At 39.2% G+C, this 15950-nt stretch overlaps 1 protein-coding gene across 1 annotated transcript in view; it reads left to right on the top strand.

Annotated features, from left to right (window-relative positions):
* Nucleotides 1–15950, top strand: part of b4galnt4b (beta-1,4-N-acetyl-galactosaminyl transferase 4b) — a 182049-nt gene that overhangs the window by 73036 nt on the left and 93063 nt on the right. The window contains exon 4 of the mRNA XM_037534706.1: nt 13766–13864. Coding sequence (XP_037390603.1) covers nt 13766–13864 — 99 coding nt within the window. The remainder of the gene's footprint in view (nt 1–13765; nt 13865–15950) is intronic.

Consider the following 15950-nt stretch of genomic DNA (forward strand, 5'->3'; position numbering starts at 1 on the left):
TAGCATGAAAGTGGCCAGTGAGTGTACATGCATACATCATTATTGTGATTTATTGCATATGTTTTTTTGAGTATATCATGGGTAGTATTTATCATATTTTATTTGCATTTTGTACGCGTGGGTGTTCTGAGCTCCTTATAATTTAATGTTTTGTCTGTCTTTTTACATCAAGTTTTATAGATTTAATGCACTAAAACCTTCACATCTAGGCCTATGTGCTTTTTAAACTCAGTGAAAGCATGATGAAGATGAAGAGTAAGAAGAAGTGATTGATCGAGCAGTAATGACAACAAAGTCATAATTTTTCTTCAAGGTAGTGAAATATAAAGACAGACACTGGGTAACAGCAAATTCTTTTAAAAATTCAACAAACTACATAAGGAAATGCTCTGACTTTGTGCAGTGGGTTTGCAAAATTTAAGGATTTTTTGTTGATTATTGCTAACATTAATCAATTAATCACTGACATAAAATGCAAACATAACTTCCCTCAAACAAAACATTATTAAGAACGGAATTCATAGGAAAATGAAATTTGCTAAAAAAAATCCTCCACTAAAATGTTTAGCTTAACAGGACAGTGTGTAGCTCCGGGTAAATGAAAAAGCCACCACTGGAGTGTGTTTCAGCAAATCTAGAGATGAAACATCCCAAGTCCACCACTGCACTGATTTGATTTCAGAAAATAAGCATGTCAGCATATTCAGTGATGAGTCATGTGTGCAGCCTGTTTACAGTAGGGCCAGCTAAAAGTATCCATTCTAAAGGATATGCATAAGTGCCTCTGTGCTAATGTTGCCGATAAACCTCCCCCAGTTATATTCCAACACTCAGTGGGCCTTGTCTTTAACAGTGGAGGAACATCAGAGTAACAACAACACACATGGTCATCTTCCTTTGTAAAATACTTGCACACAAGACTCCTTTTGGCCCACTTCAAATCTTTTTCATGCAAATTGTTGTTGCAACGTGTGCTCAATAATTGCATTCTTCCCCTGTAGGTTGAATTTAAAATTATGACAAATTTAGCAAAGAAATTCATTTAAATTACGGAGAAGATCAAAGTTGTTCAGTTTTAGTGGTTGGCTAAATAAACACATTGACCTTCAGTTAATTATTAAAAACTCTATCTTCAAATGAACAAACTATGAGAGAACAATGACAAAGACCTTAGTGTTGATGTCTATGTTCTCAAAACATCGCATGTTTTATTGGAGTGTGTGTTTGTGTATGTCTATAAGTCTGTACCTCTGGCTCAAATGGAAACTGTTCTCGATGTACAGAATATATAACTGCAAAACCACTGCCTGTGGTTTTAAAAAATGTGTAAAAAAATCTATATTTCTCAATAATTTTGTGCTGATTTATCAATATTTCAAAATGGCTGTAGTTGTGGACATCACAGCACTTGTAGAACACTGAATAACAGCATACATGATGGAAAAGACAGATTTAAACCAACAACAACAACTAGCAACAGTACAACTGTACAAACTGCATAGTAAAAAGAGACTGACTGTCAACCCATTGTGCTGTCTTTCCCAGCAGTTTTAAATACGGCACGGCTGTTTTGCTGGTGTTGTTTATCTGCAGATTTGTTCTTATACTTCAGAAATAGAAACATATTGCATAGCATGAACAAATCTTCAGGTATTGCAATATATTTGCCATTTCACCCACCCTTACAATAATCTGTTGTATGGAAAGAGAGGCTTAATAAAACTTTAAGGGCTTTGATACATAATCACAACCAACATAATGAAATTACCTGCCTGCTGTTTGAAAATATGTTATAAAATAGTTTTTTGTTTTTCTTTCAAAAGTCACTCAATTGATAGAAGCTAAAGGGAAATTAATTGAGATGATTGCCGTTGGTAATCAGCTGTATGATACAGACACATAGATTATTGGAGTTTTTATTTTAACCGCTTAAATGGCCAAGATTTGCCAGCCTGTCACTGTTTATACATGTTTAAGAATAAATCTTTTGCAGTGTAGTCTAATATAGTTACTGTGTAAGTATTAAGCCATAGTCACACAAAATATTTGCAGTTAGTAAATCTTGCCTCTTGTGAAATGGACAAAACAGCTGGTCCAGAAGATTGGTGACCAAAACATAAAATTTCTCTATGTTGGTGCAGTTAGCAAGCTAGCTAACTCACTAACCATAAACAGCAAAGACACAAAAGTGAACGCAAATTTATCAAATAATTATACACTCATGGGAGCACAGTTCTGCACACTGCAAAAAAGTGGAAGATAGTTAATGAATTATTCACAACTCTATGTCCAAATCATTTTTTGGTGGCATGGTTGATGGCAATGGGATGACTTGTGTGCACCTGTGGTTAGCCAAGGAGCTAACATAGCCATTAGCAAGTTGGTTATCTCATCTACCAAACTCAAAGAGCAAAATAAGAGTTTCCCTAATTTTGAACGTTCGGTGATGCTATAGACCTTTGAAGTCATGTTGTCACTCTGTAGTCGGCAACATGTCCATATTAGGAGCTCTCTAAGCTGGTCTATGACAGAAATGAATGCTGTTTTGGAAAATCACCAGTCACATCCTATGGTGAACTAAGTTGTCACAAAGCAAATATGATTTACAATATGAAGATTTTTCCTCCAAACCTCACTGGATCCTCTGAATTATGAGCCTGAATATGACTATTGTTTTTTTTTTTGATTCAATATTTTTATTAAGAAGCATTTTGTTTTTTGCTCACAATTCAATTGCCTTGAGTGACACATGCAATGAGATATGATATGAAAGCAGTAACAATAATACAACTCAACAAAAACACAGGAAAAGCAAAACGAAATAATATCCCCAACCCACCACCCTCCCATGAATGCTGCCTAGAAGATGTGGATGTACAAAGTAGGTCTTGTATAATTTCAGTCTCATTTAAGGAATAATATTAAAGGGGTCCAGATCTTGTCATATAATTTAAGTTTGTCCTTCAGCATAAACCTAATTTTCTCCAACTGTACTGTATTTGTCATTTCTGTGATCCACTGCTTAATCGATGGTACTCCTGCGTGTTTCCAGAAATTAAGAATGAGTTTTTTAGCAGTAATTAAACTATAGGAAATCAACTGCTGCTGAGCTGAGGAGAGCTCCAGTAATACTTCTGATATACCAAATATGATAAGAACTGGGTCTGGCTCCAGGTTTACCTTCAACATATCAGACAGGGCTGAAAAAATGTCAGTCCAAAACTTACGAATCTTAGGACAGGTTACATAGCTATGAGAGAGGGTGGCCTCAATTGACTTACACTTATCACATAAAGGTGATATATCTGAAAACAGTTTATGCAGCTTTACCTTTGAATAATGTAGTCTATGTAATATTTTAAACTGAATCAAACAGTGCCTAGCATTAATAGAGCAAGAATGAATGTGTTCAAGACTAGCTTCCCAAACATCCTCGGAAATTTTTATGCCTAATTCTTCTTCCCATGCATTTTTGATTGATTGCGTGCCCGGAGACTTAAAGCTCTGAAATATACTATATAGATATGAAATCACCCTGTTCATTCCTACTCCCTTTTTCACACACTGATCAAGACTATCTAATTTTGCTGCAGTATAATCGGGCAAATATGTTTTGACGTAATCTCTGACCTGAAGATATTTAAAAAAATGATTTCCAGGTATACTATACTTCTCCTGCAACTGCTGAAATGAGGCAAAAGTTCCAGACACATATAAGTCTCCAATCTCACGCAATCCCTGATTCTCCCAAATACCAAATGAACCATCCAAAGTAGACGGAATGAAGGAAGGGTTTGACGCAATTGGAAGCAAGAAAGACATTTTCCTAAAACTGAAGTGGCTTCTTAATTGATTCCAAATACGGGTTGTATCATAAATAATAGGGTTTCTTTTACATAAAGAATGATTATGAGCTGTAGGAGATAAAATGACAGCGTCTATAGCATAGGGCAAACAATCCTCTCTTTCCATTTTCAACCAATTAGCACACACTGATGGATTCTCAACATGTTGGACAATATTTCTCACATTGGCCGCCCAATAGTAATGTATGAAATTTGGTAAGGCCAATCCTCCTTCTGATTTAGATTTACAAAGATGATACTTACTGATTCTACACACTTTGTAATCCCACACGAAAGGAATTATAATAGAATCCAATTTTTTAAAAAACGATTTTGTCAAGAACAGTGGGATATTCTGCAAAAGATACAACAGTTGTGGAAGAAAGGTCATTTTAATAGCGTTGACCCTACCCAGTAAGGAAATTGGCAAAGTTTTCCAAAATTTGATATTATTTTTGAGCTTATTCAGCAAGGGGTTGAAGTTTGCTTCAAACAAAGAAGTGTATGACCTTGTTACCTCAATACCTAAATAAGTAAATTTGTCAATAGAAGTTTTAAAGGGGAAGGAATGGGGCCAGGATGTATCCTTAACATAAATTGGCATTAATTCACTTTTGCCCCAATTTATCCTGTATCCAGAAAATGTCCCAAAAGAATTAATCAAGGTTAAAATGTTTGGGATACTAACTTTGGGGTCTGAAATAAATAAAAGAATGTCATCAGCATACAGGGAAATTTTGTTTGATGTGCTACTAGTATCATAACCAAAAATATCCGGATGGGCCCGGATAGACTGAGCTAAAGGCTCTATTCCTAAGGAGAACAGTAAAGGAGATAAACAGCAGCCTTGCCTTGTACCCCTGTGCAGCTTGAACTGTGGGGAAAGTGTTTTATTAGTTAAGATCCTTGCACAAGGATTGACATATAGCAGCTTAATCCAGGATATAAAAGAGTCTCCAAGATCAAACCTTTTCAAAACAGCAAACAGATAAGACCACTCAATTTGGTCAAATGCCTTTTCTGCATCAAGTGAGAGCACAGCAAAATCTGGAACAGCAGCTCTAGGTGTGTATATAATGTTAAAAAGGCGTCTAAGGTTGTCTGAGGAATTACGGTGTGGTATAAAGCCTGTCTGATCAGGGTGTACTAACTGGGCCACCACCATACTCAATCTGTTTGCTAGAATTTTTGTAAATATTTTCTGATCCGAATTTAGCAATGCAATCGGTCGGTAGGACCCAACATCCTCAGGATCTTTACCTTTTTTAGGAATCAGTGTAATAATTGCCTCATCCATTGTGGGGGGTAGACACATGTTCTCACAGGCATGCTTATAAACCCTTTGCAGGTAAGGGGAAAGTAATTTATCAAATTTTTTGTACAGTTCATTACAAATCCCATCAGGGCCAGAAGTTCTACCACACCGTGTAGACATTATAGATTTTGAAATTTCCTCAACTGTGATTTCAGCACTAAGCTTATCTCGCTCATACTGATTTAATGTGGGTAGTGCACAGTCCTGTAAGAAATCATCCACTACCTTTGGGTCAACATTGGATTTAGTAGTATACAAATGCTCGTAAAATTGTTGAAACCTCCTATTTATGTCTACTGCCTTGTTAAGAATGATACCAGATTCTGATTTAACTGTATGAATTGTCCGGTCCGATTCTGCTTTACGAAGTTGCCTTGCTAAAAGTTTCTGTGGTTTATCACCAAATTCAAAGCATTTTTGTTTTAAATAAAGAAAGGATTTACTAATTCTCATCGACAGAATCTGGTTAAGCTTGAATTTAAGTGCTGATATATTTTTACATTTTTCAATCGTAGGATTAGCTGCATTTTCCCTCTCTAGTTTTTTTATTTGATTTTCAAGTTCTGCTTGCTCTGCTTTGTCTCTTTTCCTCTGTGATGCCTGATAAGATATAATACTACCTCTTATATAAGCCTTGAATGTATCCCAGAGTACAGACGCTGATATGTCAGGTTTGTCATTAGACTCAAAGAAAAATTTAATTTCAAGCTCCAAATAAGAGCAAAAGCTAGGATCTGTCAGCAGCTGGGGATTAAGCCGCCATATGTTTTGTGCTTTATCTACTTCTCCCAGTGTCAAGGAAAGGGTCACTGGACTATGATCGGATATAATAATATTATGATACTTAGCACCACAGACAAATGGCATGAGTTTGGCATCCAACAGAAAATAGTCAATTCTTGTGTAAACATTGTGAACATGAGAGTGAAATGAGTACTCTTTTCCAGCTGGGTTTAAGATCCTCCAAACGTCATATATATTAGAGTTATTGATAAATGCCTTTAAAAAAGTGCTCGTGCTGGAAGAGGGATTCCTTGTCGTTGCTGATTTATCTAGGTACTGGTCCAAAACACAATTGAAGTCACCCCCAAATATTAAATTTGAATTAGAAATATCAGGAATCTTGTCAATTACCTTCCTGAAAAAGTCAGGGGAATCATAATTTGGCCCATATACATTCAGTAAGGTTACAGGTATGGATTGCAATTCTCCAGTGACAATAATATATCTACCCTGCTTATCCGCAATAGTAGAGTGGTGTTTAAATAGAACTCCTTTGCGTATTAAAATTGCCACACCTCTGGCTTTGGCTGAGAAAGAGGAGTGATATACTTGCCCTACCCAATTACATCGGAGCCTAATATGGAAATCCCGTTTAAGATGGGTTTCTTGCAGAAATATTACATCCGAAGAGAGAGATTTCAAATGCGTCAAGACTTTCCTTCTTTTAACTGGATCATTAACCCCACGCACGTTCCAGCTAGTAAATGTTAGACCCAGACCCTTCCTACTAGAATTCTCAGGAGCATTTTGCATAAAGACCGTATAGACAGATCATCATCCAATCAAACGAAATAGAACATTTGTGATAATTTGCAGCATTCATGTTGTCCCACCCCCCACCCATACATACCCAGTATAACGCTAACAAAAACTGTCTGGCTGATACCACAAAAGGTACAGCACGACTCACGTGGATAGAGAACCAAATCAATAAAACAGGTCTTAAAGAAAAAAATAAAAACAAATTCCCATCCACCATCAACTGGACTAACTCTTATCAACCAATTATAGTCCCACTATATAAACACGCTGAGTTAACCCGACGCTAGGTTCAAAAGCTCAGCTAAAACATTTAGAATGATCTACCCCAATATCAGTTTGAAAATAAAGTATAACATCGATCTCGGCCATGACAGATGAATGAGTATAGTTATACGTGCATTAGCGCTACAATTGTAAGGCACACACTGTAAACACTAGCGTTAAAACGCTTAACCTATGTAAGTACGGAATTTGCAACATCCAATCGTTACCTGCATCTTCCATGACCGGCTAGGAAAACGAAACAACTAGCCTACGAGTTGTTGTAACGAGGCCACTTAAGTTTCACGGTCCTTTATCAGTCCCAAACTGCTCGTGTGCGAACTTCATTGCCTCTGTGGAATCAGTGAAGACTTTCTCAGTGCCCTTGTATGTAACCCGCAGTTTGGCTGGGTAAAGCAAGCCGAACTTGATTCCCGGTTTGTCCCTCAACAACTGCCTGACTTTAGTGAAGGCGGCTCGGCGTTTAACCACCGCCGGGGGAAAGTCTCGAAAGATGTAGATGGGCTGGTTATTGAAGCGCAGACTCCGCTTAGCCGTGACCCTGCGCATAATGTTCTCCAACACATGATTGTAGTGGACCCGGAGAATGAGATGGCGCGGAGGACTTCCATCCTCGGGCTGGACTCGCAGGGCTCGGTGGGCTCGGTCGAGAAGCGGCGGTTCCTCTAGTTCGAGCACGTCTTTTAGTAACTCCGCTACAAAGTCCCTCATATTTTGGCCGTGCTCCAGTCGTTCTTGTACTCCTGCAATCCTCAAGTTTTGCCTCTTGGAGCGACCTTCCAGATCAAGGCATTTCTCAGAAAGGTCCGCTACTTCAGCAGCCAGCGTTTTGACTTGAGCCTGAAGGGTTGGAATGGAGTCGGAGTTAGCTGATGTAGCCCGCTCGACGTGCTCTAACGTAGCATGGTGGCTATCAACCGTCGCCTTCAGCACGTCTATCCTCGCATTAACATGCGATTCCAGAATCGCAATTTCTCCCCTTAGAGAGTCAGTAACCTCTCTAAGCTTGGCATCAATTGTAGAGCAGATATCCGACTTCATTTTACTGAGGTCCGAACGCAGAAGCTCAATAGCTTGAAGAATTGGTTCGATAACCTGTTGCTGCACACTTTCACCTGCGCCATCGCTCTCCGGCAAGCCCAAGGACTCTTGCTGGCCTTCTTCTTCAGTGCTCTCTTTCTTCCCGGCTCTTTTCGGGGACATTTTTCGCAAGCCAACCGAAACTTAAACTCTTAAGTGGTGTAGAATCACTCCACAACCAGTTTGCTCAGATAATTCCAACTCAGCGTCGTGTTAAGTGAAATTTTAAGAGAAATTCGCGGGAGCTACCCAGATTGCGTCCTACTCCGCCATTACCACCGGAAGTCCGAATATGACTATTGTTACATGCAAGTTGACTCTGCTGCATCCTGAATTAACGTCATAAGACTGGCAACCTCACCAAAATATCCCACACAATCCTGCAAGCTTTGTCGATTGCAGTTAAGGGCATTTGACGGTTTTAGACTGGTGTTAGTATATAATAGTATTGAAGTATATAATAGTATTTAAATCGCACTGATTTAGTCATTTAGACTTTTATGTGGCATCATTTAACATCAGAGTGTACTGGCAACGTGAATGTAGCATTATACACATTTTGACTACTACACAAACTTCTGATTCAGAGAATTCAGTGACATTCAGGGGGAAAAGGTGCACAGGACAAAATGTATTGGCCGTGTCATTTCCCCTCAGGACATGGCAGCAGCGATTTTTGAAAATCATTCATTATTGTCCTTTTCTGACCTCTTGGCAGGTGAGGTGTTAGAGCATAAGGCCTCATAATGTAATAGTCTAGCGTTTGTCATTTTAGCGCAGCATCAGAGCAGACAGTCGGCTCATTTGTGTGTCATTATCAGAGGCAGCTTCTGGGCTCAAACAATAAAGCTACACAACATTGCATGATTGTCACGCTTCATTCTCTCTCACACATACTCTGCCTGTCTCGTACGCACTGTTTGTCTCGTCTAATTGGCCACCTGTCACACTCGTTTGCAGAAACAAAAAGGTGTTAAGAGTTTACACAGTCACTTTGGAGCACGGCAGGTTTGATTTCATTTCTGCCTGCTGCATTAGGCCGTCATTTACCAGCGCGATTCTGATTTAGACACTGTGCGAAAAAAAGGAAAACACTGCTGTTTTATGTCGACATGATGTAAGGCAATTACTTTTTATTTGTGTTTCACGTCCATTTTAGATGAAACGGCCTCTCTGAACACCGCATTGTGCTGAACATTAAACCGACAGGCTAACATCATTTTTAATTGCTTTCCTTGCCCCGAAGTCTTCAAATGAGATTTTTTTTTCACTCCAAAGCAGCGCATTTTAAAGAAGGCATTTGCTAATTGTTTGGACCTGGAGACGCTCCAGTAGCTATAAATGTAATTTGCAGTGGCTCTCAGCTGGGTGAGGGATATTGTAATGTAACGTGTGGAGTAGCTCATTGTGCTCGGCACTCAGGCATTGTTTTGATGCTGGCTGCTTGGCAGCGATATGTCAGGGATTAGGAGAAGAAGGCAGACTGGGATTACTCCTGATAGGAAAAATGGAAACCTGCACACACCCGCTGAGCCCCGGAGACCAGCGGGGGATGTGCTGCAATGTAAACAATAGCATCTTGTTTTCCTTGGATTCTGTCTATGACATGGATGCTAATTGGAATTTCAGTGATAGTGATGCCTTCGTGCGTGACATGAGCTGTGTACATTCGGTCTGCTAATGTGATCTGCTGCACTGAAATTAGGTTTTTGAGGTTTTGCACAAACAAGAAAGCAAATCTATATCAAGCACACTGGCTTAAGGTGACCTGCTAAAATCATACAGCAAAAAATCAGGTTTACATGCATTGGACTGGAACACTTGTCATCATTTGTCTTCATTTGTACGATTTAAGATTTAAGCTTGTGCTTCCAAGTAAGGATGGAGGATTCTACTGACTTTCTTTTTCATTTCAGTACCAAGTTGGACTGGGAAATATGGAATAAAAATATAAAAATATACAAACCTCAGTTCCAAAAAAGCTGACACAATATGTGAAATGCTAATACAGTAGAAAGCTGTAGCTCATTCTGTTTGACATGATTTATTCATTTATTTTTGTAAATATACAGTTATTTTAAATTCTGAAAAGTTTCCTTATGACAACAAATTGATCTAGTTATGAAAGAGTATTTTTTGCCATTCTTTCTCAAGTCCGCAGCTGCACAACTGTATGGGACCTTCACTGTTGTATTACTCACTTTTTAATGCACGATATATCATCAAAGTTAGGCAGGTCTGGACTGTATGGAGGCCAGTCTAGCAATCAAACTCTGATTATGCAGCTGTCCTGCTGTAACATGTACAGATTGTGGTTCGGCATAATGTTGAAATAAGCACAGACATCCCTGAAAAAGATATAATTTAGATGGGAGCATGTGTTGCGCCAGAATATATATCTTTCATCATTAATTATACATTCACATTAACCCACTAATACACTCTCAAACCACGACAGATGCTCACTTTTGAACTTTACACTGGTAACAATCTGGATGTTCCTCAGTCTGAAGAACATAGCATCTTTTTCCATAGATAATCAGAAAGGTTGATTTGTCTGACCACAATGTATGTTTCCACTGCACATTATTCCTTGTCAGATATCAGATGGGCTTGAGCCCAAAGAAATCACCCTTGTTTCTGGACGTTGTAGACAGATGGCATACATAGAATGGTGTTTAAAATGGTTTGTCAAAGTGTTCTGAGCCTGTGTGATGACATTCATCACAGAAGACTGCCATTTTTAATGCAGTACCATCTGAGGAATTTGGCCTTGCTATCACTCATTGAGGAACATCATTCTTAAACTGCTGACTAATTCACTGAGGTTCACACAAGTGATGAGCCTCAAAATATTCCTGCTAATAATGGATTAAGCTTTTGCTTAATGCTTCTTTTATAACCAATCATAATTGCAACACCAATTCAAGATATTTTGGGGCTCCCAAATGGCACAACCTTCTAAGCGTTGGCCTTATCATGAGGAGCTCCCTGGTGATGCTACAGCCATCCGTGTCCAGGAGTCCAAGAGCACAAAATTAGCCTCTCTTTCTGGGTGGATAGGATGGCCCAACTCTCCCCCATCACTCAGAGTGATGCTAGTCAGCGCAGGCATCTGTTAGCTGACGTAACAGAGCTGGCGGATGAGGCTTTACCCTGAGCGCAATCTGCTGTCCAATGGCATTGCATGAGCGACAGTGCGAAAAGATGCAGAAGCCTTCACCCTTCTAGCACTGGTGGTATTGTGTGTTTGGGGAGTCCTAACTAGTGGGTGGAATTAGATGCAACTAAATTGGGGAGAAAATTTGGGGAAAAAAGGTTTTTGAATATTTCACAACATTGCTAGAGTTGAAAGCATCTTTTTTATATCAAGTTTTTATAAGCAAGTTTTTATATCTCTCATATATCTTATGGAAATAAACAATATACATCTTAGTAATCTTGCTTTCTTTCTGAAATAGTTTAAAGAATTAATTTTTCAATGAGACTTTGGAAAGTTGTTTCCATAATGACATGAGTAATAAGAACTAAAACATGATTAAAAATCTGTTTACAAATAATCACAGCAATAAATGAACACTCTTTGAGGTAGTGAAATAATACTAATAAATACTAAATCTTTGCCATCCTCATCTATCTTTCGGTATATTTCTTGTATGTATTTACAGTACTGCCATATCCATAATGTATAGAAGTATAGAAGAAACAGAATTGTGGTTTTGAGCATATCAGAGAAGCTATGCAGCCCATGACATAACAGCTGCAGTATTTAATCGAAACCCAATGATAACAGAGCCCGCCCAGAGATTCGTCATTCATCCAGGGCTGAATAGTGAATAGTGCTCATCTGAAAAGACCTAGGATTCCACAGTGCCAGAATACCTTCCTAATTACTCGGGTCTGTGTGATATAGAAAAGAGGATATGACCGTGCTTGGCCCCAGAAATGAATTTGAACAATGAGGACTGAAGTCTCCTGAAGTAATCTCACAGTGGAGAGAAAGGGATCATTCAGCTCCTTTCTGATGCAGAGCAGCTTGGCTGTCCCAGGTGTAAATCTCTATAAGCCGTGTGTGTATATATATGTGTGTGTGTGTATGTGTGCTAGTTGTTAGTTTTCATACATTTTCAAGACTGAAATGTCCTGACTATGTATGAAAATCAGTTCTGACTATAAGAGATGCTCCATGTTTCATTTTTAAGGTTGTAAGGGAAAACCTTTTCTTTTTGGTTACTGAGGTTAAGATTAGGGCTAAGTTTTGATTAGGCTTAGAAGCTGTTTCATATAGATACTTATACAAATGGGGCACACTGTACATCGTCCTATAGATAATACATCTATTACATACTTGCATATACATAATACATATTGGATTATATTTTATATGGGACATGTCATTATATATTGCTATTACTTTGCAAAAGTCAAAAACCACCCTTTCCAATCAAAAATACTTCTGAGATTAGAATAAGATTAAGAATGGGGAAATACAAAAAAAATAAAAATTCTAAAGCTACAGCAGTGCAAGGCCTGGCAAACCACCAAAACTGTCCCCATCAGATAAACAGCATTTAAGCTTTCATTTTTGAGAGAGGAGAAAATCAAGCTCCACTCTTGCTCTGGATCTGATGCAATCCACAGTGAAATCCTTCCACTATGAGAGGACCACTCAAGACTATGGGTCTGAAAGGATGTCTAGCTGTCAAGAAGCCTCACTGAGAAAAGGACAAAGAAGTAGAAAATTTGCCAGTCAAACAAAGAAGCTGCTGTTGTTCTCAGAAGAAAGGATTGACCGTCCCAGAGTCCAAACCTCTACATCACTGAATGGCATTATGACATTTTTTTTCTAATGAAGACAAAACAATAGCAATTTGCTGACACATCAATGAGAGAACACAGGTTAATGTAAACCCAAAGACCAATGCAAATGCAATGCACTCTTCATAAGCACAAAATTCACCCCAGAAAAGATGACATAAATTAAGATTGGACAGCTAAAGTGTACAGAATAAAGACGAAACCCTGTCAAGCATCCTATCTAAAGCATACTGCCACAGCTGGTGTGGATTTCTTACCTCTGATGACAGTTTGCAGATCACTGCTGACAAACAGTACTATTTTTCTCAACTTGTTCAGATGATATTGGCTTTGGGAACGGGCATCCTGTACTCTATGGAATTGTCATGTCTCACTTTTACAGATCCTCAAAGCACATCTGAAGTTGCTAATTTAAAGTACTTTCAAAGGAACGTTAGCTCACTGGGGGCAAAACTTAAAGCTTGACAGAGGTAATGGCAAATAGTGTAACGGTTGCTAAGCAGTGATTGGAGTAGAAAATAAAGCAGATTAGTTCATTTTTTCTACTGTGCCGCTAGTAATGTTTCTTCTACGAGTCAAAACAGCTGTTTAGATTTTCTCAAAATTGCCTGCAGGGGCCCCTGGGCCCATTAGATGATTGAGGCCTGTATATACAGGGATATATGCTAATTGGATGATACATTTTGGATACACTGTATTCATGTAACTACATTGGTTGTATAGAAATGAAAAATGTCAAAAATGAGGATACAAGGTTTTACTCTCCTAAAATAATATAATTTATATGGGACAAATTAATGACCTTATGTTCTGAGAAGGTATAAAAACAAGTGTGTGTGTGTGTGTGTGTTCTAAGGATGCCTTGTTTTCTCTGTTTCAGGGAGATGAGCTTGGTGAAGCTGGGCAGGAGAGCCGTGGCCAGACAGAGATCCGGAAACTTCTTAGCCAAAAGTTCCTCAAGTTGCCATGGAAACCGGAGGTAAAGCCTCTTTTGGTTGCCTGCTTTGGTTAACACAGTGTAATGCATCCCCTCCAGAGGCTGTGTGTGGATGTAGTCTACACAGTGTTAGGAGTGCTGGGAGGTTTTGTTTTGCTGTCTCCGCTCAGTGCTCTATGTCTCTGTCTCTAACCCCACTTATCTCTCTTACTCTTTCTCTCTCTTTTTCTCGCTCTCTCTCTTTACCCCCTACCTTGCTCGGTTTGTGATTTCCCTGGGGAGACATCCGTCTGTAGCTTTCCCATCCCTTCAGGAATCATGCTAAAATTACATGAACAGGTGGCCGGAAGGACAGCAGAACAACAAGCGTTTCACAAGATGATGCACCATTCGCTCTCCATTGCTGCACAATTACACTCCAAATATAGACACATTAGTCACCTACAAACACCTGAACCTTCAGCATTCAAACTCACAGCATCCTGGAATGCTGACAGTCTGTTTTTTCTATTTCTGTAAAACCACCATTACAGCATTTTTTATTTATTTATTTGTTAAATCCCTAGATTGAATAAATCTAATTTGAATGCCTTATTGACCAATTTGAAAGAGTTCCTCCCTGGTTCAAATAGAAAATACTCAAGTTAATCATGCTGAGTCAGAGCCAAAGTAGCAGTTTGGGTGCCAAGTGCTCATCACCCAATAATGAAGAGCACCGTGTTCTGCCATTGGCTGCCTCATTACTTCCTCTACTAATTAGCAGCATCTCAGCATCCTGCCAGTTTTAACTGTCTGATTATCAAGCACAATAATGACTTCCAAACAAGCATTTGTTGAGGAGAAATGTGAGTGGCATGAACAACAAAGGAAGAGTTTTGGCTCGACATATACTATATTGCCAAAAGTATTCGCTCATCTGCCTTCACACGCATATGAACTTGAGTAACATCCCATTCTTAATCCATAGGATTTAACATGATGTTGGCCCACCCTTTGCAGCTATAACAGCTTCAACTCTTCTGGGAAGGCTTTCCAGGTTTAGGAATGTGTTTATGGGAATTTTTGACCATTCTTCCAGAAGAGCATTTGTGAGGTCAGACACTGATGTTGGACGAGAAGGCCTGACTCACAGTCTCCACTCTAATTCATCCCAAAGGTGTTCTATCTGGTTGAGGTCAGGACTCCGTGCATGCCAGTCAATTTCTTCCACTCCAAATTCACTCATCCATGTCTTTATGGAGCTTTGGAAATTTGTGCACTGGCATGCAGTCATGTTGGAACAGGAAGGAGCCATCATCAAACTTTTCCCACAAAGTTGACAGCATGAAATTGTCCAAAATCTCTTGGTCTGCTGAAGCATTAAGTGTTCCTTTCACTGGAACTAAGTGGCTGAGTCCAACTCCTGAAAAACAACCACCCACACCATAATTCCCCCTCCACCAAACTTTACACTTGGCACAATGCAGTCAGGCAATTACTCTTCTGATGGCTACCTCCAAACCCAAACTCGTCCATCAGATTGTCAGACAGAAAAGCATGATTCATCACTCCACAGTCTTAGAAAAAAAGGTATGACACTGTCACTGGGGAAGTACCCTTTTTGTTACTGTGGTGGTACCCTCAGGGGTACATCTCAGTACTTTTAGTCAGGGAACATAACTGTACCATAAGTTGTACTGACTCCACACACCCTGTCTCATCTCCAGGCTTTTTATTTTATTGTTCTGTTTTAATACATTAGTTTATAAAAACATACAAATGTTTATTTTTCCACTAGGAAAAACTTATTTAAGGTACACAGTTGGACCTTAAAACCACTGTTGCACCTTTGAGGGTACACTTACTTTGTTTGTACCTTGATGAACGAATCATGTACCTGCAAGGTACCTTTATTTCTAACAGTCTAGAGAACACATCTACACTGGTCTAGAGTCCAGTGGCGGCACTTTACACCACTGCATTCGACGCTGTGCATTGCGCTGGGTAATGTGAGGCTTGGATGCAGCTGCTCAGGCATGGAATCCCATTCCATGAAGCTCTCTACGCTGTTCTTGAGCTGATCTGAAGGCCACATGAAGTTTGAACATCTGTTCAAACTCTGCAGAAAGTTGGCGACCTCTGTGCACTA

The sequence above is a fragment of the Pygocentrus nattereri genome, chromosome 25, assembly GCF_015220715.1.
Source record: "Pygocentrus nattereri isolate fPygNat1 chromosome 25, fPygNat1.pri, whole genome shotgun sequence".
NCBI lineage: Eukaryota > Metazoa > Chordata > Actinopteri > Characiformes > Serrasalmidae > Pygocentrus > Pygocentrus nattereri.